Source organism: Carassius auratus, chromosome 39 (assembly GCF_003368295.1).
Source record: "Carassius auratus strain Wakin chromosome 39, ASM336829v1, whole genome shotgun sequence".
Classification (NCBI taxonomy): Eukaryota; Metazoa; Chordata; class Actinopteri; order Cypriniformes; family Cyprinidae; genus Carassius; species Carassius auratus.
This window is the reverse complement of record NC_039281.1, coordinates 10721461-10744151: the sequence shown is the minus strand read 5'-3', so window position 1 is coordinate 10744151 and position 22691 is coordinate 10721461. Positions and strand designations below refer to the sequence as shown.

Genomic DNA, 22691 nt, shown 5'->3' with positions numbered 1-22691 from the left:
AGTGAATTCTATTCTATGAAACGATTGACGTCTTCTGCTAATTCACGCCTGCACGCTAGGTGAAGCTGACCAACAGTGCATTTTCCCTCAGTTATTTATCTCGTACATGGAGTTTACAGCTCAATATATAGCATTAAATTAAGATGAATAAAGTTTGGTTACACCAGAAACACAAACTATTTATAATGCTTATACTTTTTGCTGCTGTGTCCAGTAATAGCACTTTGCTGCTCTCACATATGAGCTGTATGTTTGCGTAGTTTTGACCTATTCCATCATTTTAACAGCCATGGATTTAAGGCACTTTTTTGAGGGGACACAAATTACAATTTTTGCACTTTGAATTAGCTGAAATATCCCTATACATTTAATTTTTTTCTCCTGAAATTTGGAAGACATTCTACACAGTAATGCTCAAAAATACATCTTTTCCTGGATCTTTAAATCTCATGGACACTCATGTTTAACAACACCAAACCTAAATCTGTGTCAATAGTAATTCCTGACGTTGAGCAATTTGATTCCCAGATGAGCTGGAGTGTTTGAGAATTGTGCTGATTGGGAGGACAGGATGTGGAAAGAGTGCAACAGGAAACACTATTCTAGTTTAAAATAAGTTCGAAAGGAACATGCATTCAGTAAGAAGGGAGTTTGTGAGGTTTAGGGTAAAAAACGAAGAGAAAAACAAGACAGAACTCAAGTTACTCAACTTGTAAAAAATTATAGAGATGATTACATCCAATAAAGAGCAATATTTTTCCTTTTAACCAAAACACGGAAATGTCTTTTAAGAAGTGGGTTGAGAAAATCCTGAAAGAGAGAGAGAGAAAAATTTAGGCTCAAACGGAGAAATTAAGGACCAAATACAAGACAGAAATGGATCAGCTGAAAAAGGAAAAAAAAGATTGTAAATTAATGTCCAGTACAGTCAAAATCCCTTCTCTAGAGTGAAAATGAGCACTGGAGATACAGAAATGAATAAATGAGGAAAAATCTGAATATAATTAAATAATTAAATACATGAAAGTAGAGACTGAAAATAAGAAATGAAGTAACAACTGGAAACGGAAGACAGAGAAAAAAAATGAATATAAACGTGATTGAGAAATTAAAAAAATTGAGCAAAATGTGCCATAAAACAAGTTATTAAAAGAGATTTTGAAAAAATAAAGAGGATCAACAAGAAGAACAACAGAAAAAAAGGCTTTAAAGAACAGCATAGGGATTCAAGAATTGAAGAAAAAGAGGTTAAGAGAATAAAAACCAAAACAGAAACACTAGAGCTGAGAGAAAAACAAGAACTGGAGAAAATGAGAGAATATGAAAAAAGGAAAGCTGATTGTTTTAGTTTTTTGAGCCTTAAGACAAATCAGATGAAAACACATTATTTATCGTATAATATATTGAAAGATCAAGTATCCCAAGGATTTAAAGTTTTATGGGCCATTTATTCACTGCACTATCATCTGTTGATAACACTCTTTTATTTGTAACCTTTACTATTACTTAAAACAGGTGAAAACAAGCATCCTAGTAAACATTGTAAAGAACAATAAAAAAAAAAAAAAACACAAACCAGTGTATGATGAAGTACATCTGAATTATAGAAAGAAACAATATTTCGATAATTTATGCAAAATTAATTTTATAATCTCAAGCTTATTAACCTTTCATGCCACATTAGTTTGATATTTTTAAGAGTGATGTAGACAGCTATCATCAAATAGATCATATAAAGTATACATTAAGCATTATATACTTTATAGGATATTTTAGTTTTGCGTAAGAGTGCATATCTGATCCAAATATGCGCCATTCATATATCTAGTGTAGTTTTTGTTCAAAATATTATAAGTGTACAAAATTACCCAATATTGGCCCTCATTATTAAATTGTATGCAAAAAAAGTATCCTTTTGCTTTTGCCAGAATGCATTTGCAGCAGAAAGCAGTGAAAACCCCTCAACTTTACACACCCGCACCAACTATATGAAAACATGATCAGAATTAAAGTACATACTGCACTTCACAGCTAATTCAGCCCTGCACCCAGTTATGATCAACATTTCAATACAGTAACAGTTCCAATACAGAAACCATGAAGTCAATCAGTCATTATCAGAGTCTTTAGGAGGCAGAAATGTCAAGGAATCATGAAAATCGTGTCCATATGGCCTGAGTCTGTAGACGCCATACATCAAAACCTGTATCTGGCTCTGAGACATGCCACCGAACGTGATGGCCATGTCAGAACAACAGGCCTCCACGACGTCGGCTGGGTTTTGGCCCATGCTGTCAGAAATCAAGGTGCTGATGCTCTTCTTGTTAAAAAGCTCTTTGCCTTGGGCATCCTCTCCGTTTTCGGCGAACACCCCGCTGTATTGCAGACAGGTGGCGAGCTGCTTTTCTTCAGATGTCTTCCACAAGGCGTGTCCCCGCTCTGGACATTTTTCCTCATCTTTAAAGATCTCTATCAGCCTCCTCATAGATTCATAACTCAGCACAATCCCGCTGTCATACTCCACGTAATCCAGCTCTCCGGACTTTTCCGTGTGGCCGATGTAAAACGGCTGGCTTGGATCTTTATCCAACACCAAATACTTGAGGTTCTCTATAATTGCGAACGTGGTGGGCCGGGCCACGAAGAACCAGCGCAGGTCTCCAGCATTCTCGTAGGCGTGTTTAATGGCTTTGCGTAGCCTTGCCCACTCATCCTGCTCCTGTAGGTCCATCGCCTCTAGGGCTTTGGACGATTCGGACGTGTAGAACACAGATTTGTCGCAGTGCTTGCTCCAAGTGTCATTGGCTGTCGCCCAGTGGACCAAGAGCTTTGGAGTGACCATGATGAGACAGTACACTCGAACCTGCAAGGTCCAGTCAGTCATCTGAGACTCTGATAACTTCTGTAGCTCATCTTTGCTGACAGGTTTCAGATGATGGTGGAGATGCTCATGGCCTTCTGAGTGGGATCCTGAATTAAAAGTCCCAAAGAAAGACATCACAAGGCAAAATATGCCCCCTAGGATCATGCCTTTCATAAACGAACTGCTCTCAGACATCATGGTCAACCGAAACTCTGTAATAGTTCAAAATAAGAATAAAGACTGTGATTAGAACAAAACTATCATGGCAGTTCATGCTCTAAGTTACATTTGATCAGCAATTACAACAAGAATCCTATAGGATATTACGAAATACGATGTCCTTTTTGATAGCTCTACATTTCTGTTCCTGGTGACAATACAAAGCTATTTTAAAAGGACCTAGACAGGTTTGCTGTAATTCTGAACGAGAAAAGCAACGGCTGCATCTGACTGCACTAATCCAATAAACAGTTGATCAAAACTACACATTCCAATAATTAGTTAGTTCTGAACTCATACCTTTCAATTACACAGAAGAGTGCTCACATTTAGACGCTACACCGCCGCATTCATTTCCGTACACACAACCGGAAAACAACAAAAAAGTAGTATCTGTTCTGGAGTCAGTTTCACCTGCCCTTCATCTACTTCATTTGGACGGGATAAGGTAAGAAAGCTGGTTGCAGTCCAGCGCTAGCCTAGTACTGTCTTCTAGAACACGGATGTTTAAGCGGATGTCGAGTCCACGCGAAAGGCACTGTGGGAAATGTTGTTCAATTGTGTTGTCTCGCTGTGACGAACACGGTGATAAAAACTACAAAGACGTCAATTTCCTTTAAGTAGGCAAAGGCGGAAATTATTTTTGTGCTTTAAATGTTTTTACAGACTTTATATCAACTTTTATGTTTATACATAAAATACATTTTTACAAAAAATACATATTTGCAAAAAAAAAAAAAAAAAAAAAATCTTACAGATAAAAGAAGAGGAATAATGACAAAAACCAAGGTTTGATCAAATTAAGTAAATAAATGAACGTATTAAATAAATTAACTCACTTAAGAATTAATAAATGAATTAATAAATGAAAAATAAACACTGATGAATAAATTAAACTGTTCATTTAGTTTGTCTACAACTGTAGGTAAATGTAAGAGTAAAATTAATACATTAATAAAAATATATAAAAATTAAAAATTCAAATTGAAAAATAAATAGTCAAATAAAATTAATTTAGAAAATGCTATTTAAATCTATCAACAAAAACAATATATTAATTAATCCCTTTTTTAAACTGCAGCTTTTTAAAACATGATATAAAACACTTTTCTTAATCTATTTGCCAAAGTGCTTTTCTTCATTATTTTGTCCTTTGTTAGAGAAGTAATTCTTGATCAAAAATCTGAAGTGTTTAAATTAAGCATATTAAAACCTTAATTACTAATTTAATTAATGTGATTTATATTTCCCCAATAAAATAAAAAAATGCTTGGGCTAATGTTTATGGAGCCATTTGAAAATTAAAATATGAGAACACAGTTATACATTATTATAAACATAATTTTTTCTTATAATATAATATAAACATTTATTTTTTCATTAATCAAACGTTACTCCTTTGAAAAGATCATCAATGGATAAAGAAGCTTTTTGGAGCCAGATGATGCAGTCACATAATCAAGCAGCAGAGGCCAGGCCGAGGGGTCAAGAATATTTGATTGGGTATTGCATGATGACTTCTGCATTAGCCCCTGATAGCAGATGCCTTCATATCTACACCATCTGGTTCCAAAAAACATATTTTTCTACTGAAAGTCTTTGAAAACCACCCATGTGTTCTGACAAAATATTTTTCCTTGCCATTTTTTTTGTTCAAGGTAGCTGGCTTGTGTTTATTTTGTAAAGGAAACTTGCCACTTGCTTTTCGGTCTGTTATTTTATTTTCCTTGTATAGGCTATTGTCACCAAACCTGTCACCTCTTCTTGCTTTTTATAAAGACTAAGAGTGTCTTTCTCTCTTCATGCTAATAGCTTTCTTATTTATAGAAATAATCTCAGCTATCGCTCATAATTCCTGCCCACTGTTTCTAATGAACTCCTACTCATAAACTGACTGAACTCCATCTCTCATGAGCTAAGTTTTAATGTTTTTTTGCAAGATCCGAAGGGCTAAAATACTCATGCAGTTGTCACTGGATACAGTAGCCTGCAACTGAATAAAACATATTTTCTTTCTCAGCTGACATGTCATTTCCTAAATACCTCAAAAAAGATTAAGGGCATGACAAGGTAAAAGAAAGAAAGAAAGAAGTTGTACCTAGTAATATGCTATTAATTAGTCAAAATGGCTTTTTATTTATTAATTTTTCTTTGAAGGGAGAGGAGAAAACTGAAATGCTATTTCTTTTAGGAATCCATTTGGAAGCACACTGTTAACATTAAACAACAACATTTCAGCACAAGTATACACAGTAAATAGAACACGAGACAATAAATATAAAGACATTATAAAAAGTAACAAGATGTAGGCCTATAACAACAACAGACAATGTAAAAATCAAATAGCTAATATGGCTAGAATATGTCTAAAATCGAATAGACTTGAACAAAGTATCATTTTAACGTGCTGAGAATATCACATTCGCCTAAAAAGCTAAAAAGTAACAATATTTCTCTTAGTCATTTTGTATTAGAAGACAAAATTCCTTTGTTCCCTGTACACTGAGACACTGGCCCTTTAAGAAGAGATATTTAAATCTAGGCGTGTTTCCTGCTCCAGAAGAGAATCCAGCCCTGCTTGCATCCTACGACGCGAAATTGGAGGAAAGATTATTTACCACGTTACTCAATTAATTCCTGTATAACCGGCGTAGGTCACAAAGGCTTTACCCTGTTTTATTTTGCAATCTTTTAAGAGAAAAGGAACGGCGAAACCTCTCGGGATAGACGCTTTTAACCAACCTAACCAATGACATAAATGTCAGTCGGTCAAGGTCCACTCACACTCCAGATGTGTGTTTAGCGTTTACAGGTTAGCTTCGCTTTCTCATTCGAAACCGGTGTACATTTTGAACGGAAACATTTTTCAAATTGTGCCAGTATGGCAAATCTTCGCTTTCGGATGGGAATTTTGCTTTCTGGTATTTGACTGGGACTCCAATCATGGATTTAACTGCGGAAGAGCAGACATGTAGAGCGACAGACTGATGATTTTAAGAAACACTGAAGATCCGTGAGAAAACTACAAACAAATCGTGCACGTGAAGGAAGAATTGCATTTCTACAAAGAAGCTCCTCTGTGTTTTATTTCTGATAACTCTCCATCGTCCATTAATCTCAGGTTAAACATTAAGTGGACACGGTTGTGGTTTATTTCAGGTTAAGTTGACAAAAGACAATCTGCTTGTACCTTTGCCATCATGTCGGCTGTGATGATAACACGGAAGGCTACTCGAAAATGGGAGAAATTACCTGGGAAAAACACCTTCTGCTGCGATGGACGGGTTATGATGGCTCGGCAGAAAGGAGTATTTTACCTGACCTTATTTCTCATCGTTGGAACCTGCTCTCTATTCTTCGCCTTTGAGTAAGTGCATGCCATTGGTGATTATTAGACCTACACTGCTAGAGACACGAGCTGCGATATCAGTGGACAGTTTCGTTTTTTCCTCACAGTGGGAAATTTGCATTGGAGATGACCTTTGTTTTATGCCATTGCAAGAATGAAATATTATATTTAATGAGCAGTCAAAATATATTACAGCCACGTGACAAATGTAACAACAAAAATTCGATTCGATTGCCAACTGTGAATCGCTCCAAGCATTCTTAAGTGAGCAACTTGACATCTATTATTTCAATCGACAACAGTGGATATCACCACCAATGTTACTTTAATATTCGTGTGTGTGCTGGTAAAACATTTATACTAAACTTCACAAATAAAATCTATTCGAAATGTTTACAATTAGAAAGAATGACAGTTTTAGCACACATACACAGTTAGTTTTAATTAGTAACTTTTTTATTGATATTCAAAAAACTGATTACAATAAACACCCTTATTAACAAAACTTAATCGTCAAACATTATAATCAGACACTATACAAATCTTTTTTTTGTTTAAATGAGTCAAATTTACCAACTTTAAAAACACTCATAATCAACTCAGTTCTCTAGAAGAACAAGAACAACTCAAAAAATATCCAACCTTTTTTTTTTTCTCTGGCTACAAGAAATATGTAATTGGTTAGTTTTTGAACCTGTAAATCACTATAGAGCCATTAACTTGTAGATCACCCAACATGAACATAATAACTTCGTAGTACCCTACTAAATATTTTTGCAATGAAAAATTCTACAATTAGGCTATATTAAGATTAATGGCAGATTTTCAAATTGTATTGACACCATTTTCCTGTTGATGGATGGGAAAGAGCTGTGTCATCTTTATTGAAACACATTTTCACAAAAGCAGATGTTTTATTTTAAAGGTAGATGTGCTGCAGTGCATATTGTAGATGAGCTCTGTTGGGAGGATATGAACTCCCTTGTGTGGACTTTGACGTCGGTGTTTCCTGAGACTCGAGTGTTGTGCCCTGCCCATATCTCGGATCCTCCATTATCATCAGCGAACAGGAAATTATTCCCTGCTGTCCCTAGTCAGAAACTCTGAGTTATGTATGGAGCTACTGGCTCCTGAGTTTCACTGCACTCCATGTTCTTATCACGGTTACTGATAATTAGTCCTCTTAAGGCAGACATTTTAACGTAGAGAATGTAAAAGTATGATTCCAAATTGTTTATTACATGAGAAGCTAATAGATGAACTGGGATATTTTTTGCATTATAGATTTCAGTTAGTATTATTAAGATTTTACCTACACAAACATTGTCTGTATCTTCTTTATGGACTGAACTTGCCATTGGGTTTGAAACCATACGAAAGGTGTATGAATATTTTCTGAGTGTTTTCTGTGAAACCGTCTCTTTCTAAGATTTGACTTTTCGATAAAATCTCACAAGATCCATAATTATTAAATATCACCCAAGGTTATTTGAATAGGCCCTGCTGGATCTTTAGTTTCAGTAGTGCATATTTATTTTTATGTGCAATTTATCTTTTATTTCATACAGAGCATGAGATTCCAGAGGAGACAGACAGTGTTTATGGAAACACATTGCTTTCAGTTATTTTTGAATTTACAGGGAATTATTTATTGAGTATTGCTGAATGCTCATGCTGTTGTGTGTGTCCTCATACACACCTCTGTCCATGGGGCCTGTGTCTGGACAGTTTATTCCTCTGTAGACTGTGTTACAAACTCAAGACTGATTAGCTGGGCTGGACTTTGCATTGTTCTTTCTAAAGATCTTTGTATCCCACCTCCCCTTCCATTACTCTCCTTATGTGCCTTTGTTTGCTGAAAGTCTCTGCACTTTTATTAAAGATTATGCAAGTTGCATTGCATTTGTTTATACACTTTAGATATCAGAATAGTGAGAGTAGAATAGTGAGTTGATTGTGTAGGCTAGAAATTTTGTAAAAAAAATCTGCTCTTCGTGTCAAAATAAATAGACCATAATATAAACATTTGTGCTAATCTTACACTCAGTATAGCCAAGGGTTTGTCGATCCACCATTGTCTGAAAATAAGAACCACTTGCTTTTGGCTTGATATCTTTAACTTAAAGGTAAAGTGTGGAATTTTACATAAATAAAAGGGGGATTATTGTGAAATGATTTTTAAATACTATAATAGTATGTATTAATATTTTGAATGGCTTTTATAGTTTGCATTTCTTTTAGTTGGCTAATATTGTAATTTAAAAAAAAAACATTTTTATTTCAGTTTTATTTTGAATAATTTTAGTACGTAATCTTTTGTTTCCATTTGTTGCCAAGGCAGCATTTCACATTTTTTTAAAAGTAATATTTATCTTATTTGAAGTTTATTTCAATTTATGATTGATTAACACTGAAAAAATACCCATATCCCTGCATAATAATAAGCTGAAACAACTATATGTAAGCCATTTGTAGACTGAATTCCCGAAGAGTGTAATTCTGTGACACTTTCAAATCAGCATTGTCGACCAATGCCAGATAAAGTTTTCAGGAAACCTGTTTGAAAACAGGCATTGTTTTTGCTGACTTACACCCTCTTCATATTTAACATACTTCTCTCTAAAATGGTTCCACACAAGTGAAACTGATTCATAGTGTTGACAGTCTTCAGATTGTGTTGATTCTTCACTCACTCATTCTTTCCCTTTAGAAGTACATGGATTTCACTCTGCTTTTGTCTTGTATGTTTGTTTTTCTGTCTGTACATTTAATGTTTATCATTTAATGGTGGATCATTACTCATGTTGTTGCAGAGGAAGTGTCTAGTGTATGAGTGTTTGTGGTCAGTGACCTGGTCTGTGTGTGCTCAAGAGGGCTGCTGTTTGTTGATGGCTTTCTTCAGGTGTCATGACTGTTTTTATGTGACTGCAAAAATGGAGCTGTCTCCATGAGGGATTAGGATACCGTTTATTTATTTATTTATTTATTTCTCGCAGTAATGCATAATTGATTTGCTTCGTGATTCACTTGGTCTTAAATTGGCAAACTCTTTAGGAAGAATTAACAGAGGCTGTGCATGTAATTTCCGTGCTTGGCAACGTCCCGGCATAACAACTTCTATCAGTGTGACACGGCTGAAATATCCTTTTGTACTTACGCATTTGTACTTTATACTTTACTTTACACCTGTATTGTACTTTTAAGCTTTTCTGAGAGTCCCTTATTAGATGAAAATCAACTGATGTCACATTCGGATGAATGATTGCAGTTTATTTGTTTGCTTGCTAATCTTTCCCCACTTTATTGTTTGCACTATTGCATACTATTTTAATATCATATCATAATCAAGTTTTGCAATGCAAAGTTCAAATGAATGAGCTGATTATTTACATGTTGAATGTTTTTCCTTGGACTTGCAGGAGTGTTCATTCCTTGAGAGTTTGACCTACTTTTTGACTTAATATATCCATCCTTATCCTGTGTGCTTCCATCCTTAAAAGTAAAACAAGTCGAAACTCTTTCTCTCAGTATTTGGTGTATATATTATGAAATCTTTCTGCATCACAGTCGAAACTAAAATGGGTAATTATGCGATAAAGTTTAAAAATAAAGAATGTAGTCATATTGTGAGTTATAGAGGACACTATTGTATCATTTGTAATATGTGGCTTGTAGAGTTTCACATTTCTACACTGCATATGTGTATATATACAATTTGTTTGTTAGCACTTCATCAAAGTTTCTTATGCTCACCAAGGCTGCATTTGTTTGATCAAAAACACAGTAATATTGAGTAATATTAGTACAATTTAAATCATCATCTTTCTCTGTTTGGAAATATTTTTGAATATGTGATGACTGCTTATTTATTTCTGTGATGACAAAGCTGGATTTTCAGCATCATTACTCCAGTCTTTAGTGTCACACGATCCTTCAGAAATCATGCTGATTCAGTGCTCAAGAAGGATTTCTTATTATTATCAGTTATTTTCTTAAACTTTTGTACCGTATTCAGCTTATCTAATATATAAAATATAAGGTATTTAAAATTGTCTTCAGATTTGTTTCAGACTAAAATTAATTATATTTTGTTTTTAACCATCATCCATGGTTTTTCTTCCTCCCTTTATTATCCTTTCCGGTGGCGTACCGGATGTTTGCGCCGAGCACGATCAGTAACGATAATTGTCAGGCCTCTCTGCTCCACCAGTCTCCACCTAGAGACCAGCTAGACCAGTGAAGCAGCTCTATTGCTTTTACAACACAAAGCTAAGCCTTTTCACAGCGAGCCATAAAATTCTGCTGTTGTGCTTCCTGCTGTCTTAACTGAGGAAAACGGTCCTTTTTCACCTAGTTCTCTGTGGACCAGAGTGCAGATAATTCACTAAGGACAAGCTGTGAAGGCAAACAGAAGGGTAGAGATTTTATTTGTAAGACTGAATCAGAACTAAATTTGCACTGATAATGTTAACTAAAGGGCTGTGTCGGCATTGTTATAGCAAACTCTCATTCAGTCTGGCTCTATTGTGGTAATGCCTGTTTTTTGTGATGCAGTTGATCACCACTCCCCATTTTTTGTTTTGAACAGCTGAATATCCTGTTCCAGAAACATCACGGAAGTAAGATGGAAATTTGTGTTGATTTTCAACAATAAAGTGTTGATTATACATATTAAGGCACAATACTTTTTGTGTTTTCATGTTGTTCTGTTGAGGAAGTTAATTGCTAATTATGGTGGTTAAATAACCTTGTGCATCAGTGGTAACGATAACAGAATCTGCACATTTATGTTGAAGTTGCTTAAGTCTTGATTATGGGGAGAGAGGACACATCCAGCATTGCATGATGGGTAACATCCGGGAAGCTTAGGGATGTGATGGGAACTGATGATGGAGCAGGTTCAGGATGCTTAAAGTCATCAGCAGATACATCAAACACACCCACACAACACAAGCGATTCTCCTCAGTTTTGCTCCGCTTCGCCCCAGCATAGCTTTCACAATAAGTGCAGCATACTTATGATCTGGGCAGTGGAAAGTTTTATCGACCCGCTCTGCTCTTTACCCCCCCACCCCACCCTTTAATGTCTTCCAGTCTCAATATAAAACAGATGAAACTAATCTGGCCTGTTCCACTGGTAGAACTCAGGTGTACTGATGGCTCTGGTATGCTGACATACCAGTGTGTGTGAAACTGCTGAACTTGTACATGTAGTCTGACTAGAAATGATCTTTCTGAAGCTAGTAGGTCTTACAGAGGTGATCTGTTGTACTGTGTGCTGGACCTAAAGCAATGGATATGACATTTGAGGAGACAAACCCACACTCTAGTATGGACCGGTTCAAACAGTGTTCTAGTATGCATTGTAGAAGCATTGGTTTGACACGTTATAGTTAGTATAAAACTCTATATGCATTTTGTCTATTATTAAAGCTAGAAGTACCTATTATTATTATTATTATTATTATTATTATTATCTGGAAAACGTATACTGAATTTATTTAATCCAGTATTTTTAGATGTATAAGCATACAGGGTCCTATAACAATCCCCTGGTGGTCTCTGGAAGTGTTGGTATTTGCTAAATAAAATATTTATTTTTATTGTTTTCTTAGCAACTACACTCTTAGAAAATATGTGTTAAAAATGACACAACCAGTCTTAAATTTTAACACATTAATGAGTGAGTTCTGGGACAACGTTTTTTGTTAATTATTACTCCTTCATTGTGTAGATGATTTTAACACCGTAAATGTGTCAGAAAGGTTTGCACAAAGATGTGTAAACATGTAAGATTGCTGTCCTTACTACATACATAATGTTAAAAACCATTCATGAAATTCTAAACAAAATGTTTGCGGTTGACAAAATGAATGGAAAAATCATTGGTTGTAAAGCTTATTGTCAAAACATTTATTATGAGGAAATATCAAGAATTACATTCGTAGAACTGCAGAATTATATATAGATGTATACAGTTTTGAGCAGTCAAAAGTGAAATGTCCAACACAGGCCAAAACAGTTCTATTCATCTCATTAGATAACATGACACATAATCTTAATCATTACACTGGTGGCCAAAAGTATTTTGAAAGAAGTCTTTTTGATGCTTAAAAAACATTTCTTATTATCAATGTCTGTACTTCTCCATCTCTTCCACAGCGTAGAAGTAAAAGTCATTATCAAAATAGCCTTTTAAAAACCAACTCAATGTTTTTATTCCACAATAAATGAACTTCTCCGAAGACTTGCACCTGATCAGAACTTGACTGACTGACGACATCAGAATGTTCCCTGGTCTATATGCGTGTCCACCAACACAAAAGCACTCAGTCCTTCAGTGGAGATCCCGGGTCTCAACACTTTATTAAAACAGCGATAAAGGAAAAAATTCCACATTAGTGTCAATTTATTTTTAACCTAAATGTTTAAACCTTTTAAACCTTTCTTCTCTAACAAAAGAATATATGTGTGACAGCTTGTCAATAACATATACAAACATTTCAGCTGAACCGTAAACTAAATTATACCAGATTTCATTTTAATACAGATTCTAAATTCTGTCCAAAGATGCTGGATCCATAGAGAGAAAGACTCCAAATGAGGATTTAGCCTTCAGCTTGTCTGCAGTGAAGGGGTAGCTGTTTGAGACAAAAAACACACTAAGACGCATGCAAGAAATCGCTCTGGTTATCTTTCTCTTTCCTACAGTAGTTAACCCACCTGTGAGCTGATATCAGGTACCTTCTTAGTCATGTGGACCTGTAATGGTAGAGTCTTCTGCCTAATAAAAGATCAAAATAATGCTAAAATATAAACTAAGAATTCTTGATTTGATATGAATGATTTAGTGATTTTAGAGTTTTATAGCAGACATAATAAATAAATAGCATTGCTAGCACCATTTCTTTATTGACAAAAACAGAGTAAACTACAGAGTCTAAAAGTGCGGTCACATTAATTAACCTCGCTTGGTGAAATTCTGCGAAACTGAAAACCTAAAACATTAATAAATTGTACATTTAATAATACTAGTCCCCCAACCACAGTTGCATGTAAGCAACCACCAACTATACCATAGTGGTAACTTTTGCATGAGCAAGCACAACTTACATTTTTATTAAAAATCTAGTTCAAAGTTTTTTTGTATTGTGTTGGCAGGACTAGTCATGTCTTCTTTCTCTCTCACTGTATTGTAGTTAGTGTGGTAAAGATGTCCTTTGCACATGCAGGATGCTAAGTGTAGAAAATTTCCCCCCGAGAGTGGATGCACTGCCTGTGACGGGCAGCAAGATTATCGTGATGTATTAGCAATACATTATCTTAGTATAGTAGGTCTACATTGCAGGACAGAGTGGTGGAGGAGAGCCAGTGTGACCCTATTAATAGCTCAATGCAGTAGCCTGTGGAGCAGACCAATCTGCTGCAGGCTGACAGACGGGAGGCACTTTTAAAGGGCCCGAGTCATCCACAGTTTATGGGAGCAACCAAATTTATTGTTTTATGGCTGTTTGCCTGCGGGAACGAAGAAAGCACAGTCATTCATAATAAACATCCTCCCTGAATGCTTCATTGTTGGTTTTGAAAAGACTGTATTTTAGGGGAAGGGCTGAGCCAGACAGATATTACAAACCCACTTCATCAATGACTTCCTCTTTGATTTCAGAGAGAAACTAATGCTTCATCAGAAAGATAACAAAAATGTTTTTGTGATGAATTTAGGAAAATTATAGTCAAAAACACTGGCATTCCAATTGAAATGTTTTGTAATGTTAATTTTTGTTGTTGTTTGTTAGTGAAATGAATGTCAATTTTTTTTTTTTTTTTGTAAGCTTTTTTTCTTTTTTTTTTTTTTTTTACATCCATTCACCAAACCATTTTTTCCATTTTCTTTTGCAATTTTCTTTGTCTATTGTAGGCTTGCCGCAATAGACTGTGCTGAAGGTTAAACTGGTGTTAAGCCGCACCACCAGTTATGTCACTTGCAAACCTCGGCCAAGTTTCCCACTGTCGTTTTGATTTTATTTATTTTTTTTATAGTAATAAAAAATCATTTAATTCAGTAAAAGAACAGACACTACAATGCCAATGCGCATCACCGAAGAGGGAGGTGAGAGACGATGATAGTGGATGATTTTGTTTAGAAACAAAATGCAAAAGCGTCTGTTTGGCAATATTATGAATTTTGAAAAGCCTGTTGACTTTTGCCGTTTATCCATGGTGTTTTGGAAGTTGTTTTTTTTTTTTTAAACATTCATTTCTTATTTATTTGGTTCCTCATTGTTTTCTGAGTTTTACTTTATTTAAACTTTGTCATTTATTTTATTTGACATCAAGGTGTATGCCGTGCCTCCAAGCTTTCTTGTTTTGCTAATAAGCATTCTACATTTCTTATTTATTTGGTTATATATTATACTTAGCCCATTTCCAGTTTTGTATACCCATTTAAACTTTATGTGAGTTATTTGTAATTTGATATTTTTATTTGTTTTGTTAAAAAAAATCTATGTTTTATATATAGGCTAAAGTAAGTTTATTGTATTTGTTTGTTATACTCAAGTGATGCCGAACTGCCGTTTATTCGAAAGTGAAAGCAAAATGCACACAGCGCTAAGCTATTTAAAAGTAAAGTGAGGGAAAAAAGGGGAAATTCAAACTAAGAACTAAAAATTGCTTTTATGCCGAATTGCTGCTATTTGAAAATGAAAGTAAAGAAAGGAAGGTGTTGTCATATGTCGATTTACCAATGGGAAAAATTTACTTTTATTTATTTTTTTCCCAAGTAAATGTATTATATTATATTATTCATGCTTCACCTTTAGATATAAATTTCTCTTTCACTTGACATGCTCGTATATAATCTCTATGCTGTTAATTTCATGTTTTCCTAGCCTCTTTTGTAATTCTGCATGTTCACTTGTCCCGTACAGGTGCCCGTACCTGGCAGTGCACCTGTCTCCTGCCATCCCTGTGTTTGCAGTGCTGCTCTTCGTCTTTGTCATTGCCATGCTGCTCCGAACCAGCTTCAGTGACCCAGGGGTGCTGCCACGGGCCCTGCCGGAGGAGGCCAACTTCATTGAGATGGAGATCGGTGAGTGTAAGGGTGACTGAGGCCAGGGAAGGGGATTTGAGGTTTAATGCCATGGTTTGTAAAATCAGTGCCACCTGCGGATGTTTCGACTCCAAGAGAGGAAGAACATGAATAGTCTAGCATGTATGTTGCGTAAGTGGGACGCTGTTGGCACAGGCCTGCTTATTAATTCATTGTTTTGTTTTGCGATTTAAAATGGCTGGGTGCATTGGTCCATGAGTTCATCTGGGAAACGTTGTGTTCTTCTTGACTTCAGGTTTGATGGGCTCTATAGGATGGTTATCTTATAAAAGGTATTTGGAAAATCACAAATATCGAAGAACAGATGTATTTTGTCTTGTGATGCATTTAATTTTTAGATAATGAATTTAAGGAAAAGCTCTTCCAAAAATCTCAACATTACGAATGTGATGAGGGAAGAAACATTTAACACAGCCATTTTTAATACATTTGGTACACAATAAAAGAGTTCATGGGAGCATAAAACAGAAATATTATTTTCAAATCGTTCAAGTTAAAACATTGACACCCTAACAAAAAAAGGTCTCTTCCCCCCAAAAAAAATATCCCACACGTATGTTAAATATGCACAAGTGAGACTTCAGAGGACGTGAGCTGCTCCAGGAGAGTTTGAATCTGATCCATGCATTTCCATCCTTTTCTTCACTTCACTATCTATTAAAGTAAAATCAAAAATAGATATTCTTCACATGACTGGTAAACACCCACACAATGACTTATATCATCTGACTTGAACAGAAACCAGTGTTATGACTATTCAAAGTGAAAATTGTATCTTTTGCAGGAGTGTTTGGCAGAAACCGTTGAGGCTCATTCAAAACCTAAGGCTCATTGACATTTATCTTGCCTTTTATTTTCTTCTTCTTTTTAAATGGCAAGGATTTTTCTTGGACAAAGAATCTGCTCAAACATTTATTGTTAAATAGTAAAAGAAATTACCTTAGACCAGTGCTTTCCAAACCTGTCCTGGAGGCCCCCCTGCCCTTATCTAACACACTTAAATCCACTGATCAGCTCATTAGTAGAGACGGCAGAACTTAATTGGGTGTGTCTGTTTAGGGAGACATACAAAATGTGCAGGGCAGGGGCCAGGGGGTCCTCCAGGACAGATTTGGGAACAACTACCTTTGTCTTATCCTCATCTATAGTGAGGGGAAGTCAACTGAAATGCCCTACTGACTGGCTTCCTTTGCAAAAGGAAAATAAAGATTTATCCTGTAGCAAAAATAGCTGTTTTAAGTGTGTTGAAAATATAAAACCAAAAATAGGGAATTAATGTGTAGGTTTGCCAGCCTGTTATACTTTGAGTATCAGAAAGGTTAACATCGCTGGACCTGACTAATTAAATGCAATTAAATAAGATAAACTTGCTGCTCTTATCTTGCTAATTTTGTTTCTGGTGATTAATTTCTGTGGGAATATATTGCCTTGTCTAGTTCAGTCACCTGCCCATCACAGTTCGCTGTACTGATTACAAGATCTGGACTACAGTAAAGATGAACTCATGTCCATACACTCTCCATTCTTTCTTCCTCATCTCTACTCCCCTCCCTGGTTTCTCTTTTAAACGGGAGTATAGCTGTTACACATCCGCACCTCCGCTGAAGCTCAACCATGCCGAGGGTGCGGTGCAGCATTTGTTATTGCTGATGTTCCGTAAACCAGGACATCATTTCTCTTGGCAATTCCCCTGATAAACCACAGTATTCTCTGTTGTCATTAAATATCCACTAACCCCCATTTTCACTGATTTTGTGGAACGTTCACATTTAGAATTGTTCTACTGTTTACATGACTTTTCCATGTCTAGAAATCATATATCCTCATAGGCTACCTTATATATCCAGGATTTTCTAGCCAAATTAATTGCAGTTCACTTAAATGGTTTGCATGTCATGTAATCATGTCGATTTGATTGCTAAACAAAAGCAAAAATTTTGGTATTGATTCAGCTGTACCCTCTTAAAGCAGGGCAGTTTTGTTTTACCACTGCAGCAGGGCAAAGATTGATTCCTGCAAATTTCCTCTGCTCTGTTCTATTTTTAGATGAATGTCTGTGTGGCTGATTAAAAGTGGCTGATGCTGGATGAGATGCAAGTTTGGATGTGAGGTTTTGGCCAACCCAGACATGTGGATTAAGAGGCAGCTGTGTAGTTCTGCCTCCTGAGTGCTTGCTAATGCATACATTTTACTAGAGTAGAAAAGTACAAAGCTGACAAATGTGAAGAAATTAAGTTTTGAAATTTAAGTCTTAAATCTATTAAACAAATTGCTTTGCCTTCAGTATTGTTGTTTGCAAAACTGATGAAAGTGAGTAATTTGGAAAAAATGCAAATAAAGAAAAGGGAATAGAAAATAAGCATTTTTTAAGAAACCAAAAATAATAATATAAATTAGCGGTAATGGAAAATGATTTTCCTTCGAAAGCAATTCATCATTTAAATATATAAACATTTTAGTGTATGCGCATACACCAGAATATTTGATTTTTGTTTTGTTCAACTGAGTCATTCTGTGCTAAAATGTGTGTAAAATGATCACTAAACTGTTTAGTAACTGTTGTCACCTGCAGACAGTTACCTTTGCTGTGCTAGCTCCATCTTTTCACAAAAAGAAATAACGATAATGTAAATGAGTATTTAATGTTTATTTATTTACTGATTTATTAAGGGGGATAATTTGCAGTCAGCCTGTCATTATTGCAAAATAAACCCCTTTAGGATAAAACAAGATCCTCAGCTTTGTCATCCTCTTGTCATGCTAATTTTGCTTCAACATTAGTGCAAAAATAATTATACTTGCATTATTTTTTAAACTGTTTTTTGTACTTGAGGTTTTGACCCCTCTTCACAGATCCACACAAATTCTCCTGGCACTGATTTATTGGTGTGTTTTTCATGTCTTTTGTCATTGAGTCATGGCACCAGCTGGAGTGGCCTTGAGTGAGTCCTCTATCAGAGGCTGTGCTATGTGTCATGCATATGGATCTTAATCGACCTGAATGGCTGTTGGTTGCCATGTTGACTGTTTCTACCCATCTCTTGTAGAAGCGGCCAATGGGAACGTCTTGGCTGGACAGCGGCCTCCACCCCGCATCAGGAATGTGCAAATTAACAACCAGATCGTCAAGCTGAAGTACTGCTACACCTGCAAGATCTTCAGACCCCCTCGTGCTTCCCATTGCAGCATCTGTGACAACTGCGTGGGTGAGTGAATGTCATTTTACACTACAACCATGAATAGTACCTCAAATTGTGTGGCTTGTTAAGGAAAGGTGTGCCGTTTTTTTTTTATTTTTTTTATTATTGTTCTAATGTGGCATTAAATACATTACACTTATTTTTTTATAAATTCTGTACTTTTAAACTTTCAGGAAAGAAGTTTCTGCAAAAATATTAAGCAGTACAGCTTGTTTTAAACATTGATTAAAATAAGAAATGTTTCTTGAGAATCAAATCAGCAATATTATAATTATTTCTGAAGGATCATTTGACACTGAAGACTGGAGTAATGATGCTGGAAAATCATTTTAGAATATATTAAAATAGAATCATTTATTTTATGTTGTAATAATTTTATTGCAGTATTACAGTTTTTTAACTTTTTTTTTTTTTTGACCAAATAAATCCATATTTATGATGAGGCATATTTTAAAAACATTCATACATTTTACTTAGAGTGTACTAAAGTAAATTATGAATATCAGTCATCAATTCAGTGGTAATTAATAGTATTATGTTTGTACTACTAATATTAGGTACTACTATATATATAGGTATATTATATATATATATATGTATATGTGTGTGTGTGTGTGTGTGTGTATGTGTGTGTGTATTAGTAAGTCAACAAATTAATTGATCTTTACAATGCAAAAGTTATTTTGTAGAGTAGATTGTTTTTTAAATGTATAATTTATAATTTTTGTATATCTAAAAATAATGTGCAGCAGTTTCGTTTTGGTTTGTGAGTTGAGTTATACTACGTCTACTTAAAAGAATTCACAAGCATTCTTAACTTTTGACATAGTTACGCATGGTGTGCCATTTGATACTCCATTATAATAGAGAATTGTTAAGAGATGAGTCAGGCAGCACACACACACACTCACTCACACATATTGCAAGGTTAGTGAGATATGCTGATATCGGAGTTCACTGAGGGCTCTCTTTTGCTCTCTTTGCACAGTCATCCTGAACACAGGGCCATTTGAATGGCCGGCCTGCACCTGCAACACACTCACACACACAGTCTCTGGTTTGAGTACCATCTCCCTTTTAGCAGTTAAAAATCTATGCCTGCCCTTGCCAGAAGATCCACACTCACTGTTGACTTTCACCAATCTTCCTAAGAGTCTTAAGATTCTTAATGTCTCTCTCTCTCTCCTCTCTCTCTCTCTCTCTCTCTCAGACCGGTTTGATCATCATTGTCCCTGGGTCGGAAACTGCGTAGGAAAGAGGAATTACAGATATTTCTACTTGTTCACACTCTCGCTGTCTCTACTTACCATCTACATCTTCGCCTTCAACATCGTCCATGTGGTTCTACGTGAGTATCAAAGCAAGAAAATATGTGTGAGTGCCTGAGTGTCTTCACTGTTGACATCCAAAATTGGATTAATCGAAAGAGGAATTACGTTTTCGTGTTATCAGTAACCATTTGAAAAGCCGGTCCACCGGTTTAATGATCGTGGTTCTGGGAAAGCAACTACCTTTAAACGACACTCAATTTCTTTGGCGTGGTTCAGGATATCAGAAGAGCCACTATAGGCTCTCTTAAATGTCTGCTCTCTTTCCTTCTTTTGATCTTTCTCTTCTCAAAGTGCACTATAGACAGCAAGGAAAAGAGAAGCCGAATTCATGTGTTTGCTCTTGGTGTGGGATCTTAGTTTAAAGTGAAACACATTGTGACTGTCATTCATTTAGATTTTTTTTCCATAATTCAGTTTTTATGTTTACGTTCACAGCTTTTATACAGTCTGAATAAATTCAATCAAACTTCAGATCCTGTATGTGTGACAGATGACTGAATGTAATGTTTCATAGCAATGATGAATCCTTTTGGAGAGAGCACATACATACCCTACACCACGTCGACACCGGATACATGTGATGCATCACAACTCAACAAAAATAGATCTCTCTCTTATTACAATAAACAAAGCTGTATATACTTCGAGCATATTTTGCATGTTCTATTTTTGACTTCCTGAAGAGTGAAGCTAATCCGTTTATTTTCCCCATCCACTTGAAATTTAAATTTTTTCCCATAAAATATCATGTGCGATATTATGTAATGATTCTTTTCTGACCATACGCATCTGCAGTCATTGGTTATCCTAAAATTAGTCAACGCAACGTGCACTTTTAAGTCTTCTGAAGCCATACCAAACCTTATCGTGTCAAACCTTCACCATTGGCTTTATTTAATTTTAGAGTTGTTGTGCAGGTGAAAATCGACAAATGACATATAAAAAAAATTGTTCTGTTTCTCACAGTTATTGTATGACCAAAAGTCACATAGATCCTATTTATAGTTCTTCTTTTGCCTTTGAGTTTGACGGCCTGTGGTTTTCATTTTCGGGTAAACTACTACTCCATCAGATTTGTATTAAGTTGAATGCAAACGTAGCTACTGTGGTCGAAAAGGTGCTTGTAAACGAACAGTGCAAACTTCTCAGATCTGCAGAGTGTGGGTGGATGTGTGAAAATCTTCTGTACTTGTAATGATAGAGAGAAAGAAAGGGAGATGCCGAGACATCTGATGCAGTGAGGTACTGTTTGCATGCATAGATACATAATGTAATTAATAAATCTTTGTGTTCTATAGGTTCTGTAGACTCTGGATTTGTGAATACCCTTAAAGAAACTCCTGGAACATATCCTTTCATCTGGGCTATAGGACCACTTGCTGAAGGTTTTAAAACGAAATGAGCTCCTCATAAACCTGTCATTCTGTAAATGATCTATCATGATATACACAGTGTTTGCATATTAGTTTTCTAAACTAAATAAAAAGCATGCATTTTCTTTTATAAAACATTTTGAATTGCTGAACAAAGTAGATATTTTTGAGCATGTTGTTTCCTTGACTCCCATTGCACTGTGTTGGAGGTTCTGGTGTGTTTTTTCACGATCTGGTCTGTGGTGGGATTGACTGGTTTCCACACCTACTTGATCTCCCTCAACCAGACACCAATGAGGACGTAAGTCTGTTTCTTACCTGTCTGTTCCAAAGTCTTCTGTTGGTTCTTGACTCCTGCTTCTGTCACATGACTGGAAGATAAACACATGCCCTAGAGCATTTCAGCACACTAGATCCAGCAGTCACCTTGGCAACAGTGTCGTCTCGGCGAGCAAGCACAGAGAACATATCAACATGAGTTTTATATACAGTATTTATGGCACGGTTTATTGAACCGGGTACCCATTGCGGTCCCAGTATGTTTAGAGAATTAGAGGCACAAATCTCATGTTTTTATAGTAACCATTTACTATGTTATATAAGCTTTATGTAACAATTAACCTTGCATGAAAAGAAGCTTTAAATGCATCAGATGTTTATACACCTTATAAAAAATACGATTTTGGCCTCCAGAGGTTCTGATTTTATCCAACAGATAAAATCATCATAAAATCATAAACATCATTAGCCATTGTTGAACTGATATTTAACTAGTTGTAGTAAAAAAAGAAAGAAAAAAAATTTATATATATAAACTTTTAATAGGTTTGTGAAAATCCCAAACTCCTTATAAAATAATAGGAAATTTTAATGAAAAAACTCTGATCAACATTTTCTAAAGGTTAAGCATTTTTTTTTTTAATTCTCATATTGTGTTCCCTATTCATGCAAAATATCTTATATGTGTAATGTGTAACAAACTAACACACATGCATATATAATGCTTAGATTCCTTAATAAACTTAGAAGTTTATTAATGCTCTATTTAGTTTTGCAGATTCTAGATCTGTGGCACTTTCACACTTAGCCCTAATGATTAATTTAAAATGTTTTTGCCACATTTGCCCTCTGGCCTCCTATTCTTGTTAATGAGTAAAAAATAGTGAGAAAGGAAGCGAGAGGGAAGGATGTAGTTGCTGCAAGTATTATGGTGTGACATGATGGTTGTTTTTAGCATAAAATTG

The 22691-nt window shown here is 35.5% G+C and overlaps 2 protein-coding genes across 3 annotated transcripts in view; one reads left to right on the top strand and one right to left on the bottom strand.

Annotated features, from left to right (window-relative positions):
* Window positions 1-1427: 1427 nt before the first annotated feature.
* Window positions 1428-6464, bottom strand: LOC113057874 (C1GALT1-specific chaperone 1-like). 2 transcript variants are annotated; one of them, XM_026225431.1, is made up of 2 exons: window positions 6335-6464; window positions 1428-3075 (listed from the first exon to the last, which is right to left on the bottom strand). In XM_026225431.1, exon 2 carries the CDS (start codon window positions 3059-3061, stop codon window positions 2108-2110), a length of 954 nt encoding a protein of 317 aa, XP_026081216.1. In that variant the 5' UTR covers window positions 3062-3075; window positions 6335-6464; the 3' UTR covers window positions 1428-2107. The 2 variants fall into 2 exon arrangements, with proteins under 2 accessions (XP_026081216.1, XP_026081215.1); XM_026225430.1 differs by lacking the exon at window positions 6335-6464 and adding an exon at window positions 3383-3604.
* LOC113058033 (palmitoyltransferase ZDHHC9-like) overlaps window positions 5625-22691 on the top strand; it is a 17347-nt gene continuing 280 nt past the window's right edge. Inside the window, exons 1-6 of the mRNA XM_026225697.1 lie at window positions 5625-6449; window positions 15362-15522; window positions 18591-18749; window positions 19954-20091; window positions 21373-21421; window positions 21647-21748. Coding sequence (XP_026081482.1) covers window positions 6283-6449; window positions 15362-15522; window positions 18591-18749; window positions 19954-20091; window positions 21373-21421; window positions 21647-21748 — 776 coding nt within the window. The 5' untranslated portion in view covers window positions 5625-6282. The remainder of the gene's footprint in view (window positions 6450-15361; window positions 15523-18590; window positions 18750-19953; window positions 20092-21372; window positions 21422-21646; window positions 21749-22691) is intronic.

Excerpts from the sequence above, each read along its gene's own strand:
- LOC113057874 (XM_026225431.1), bottom strand. The coding sequence starts at position 3,061 with ATGATGTCTGAGAGCAGTTCGTTTATGAAAGGCATGATCCTAGGGGGC.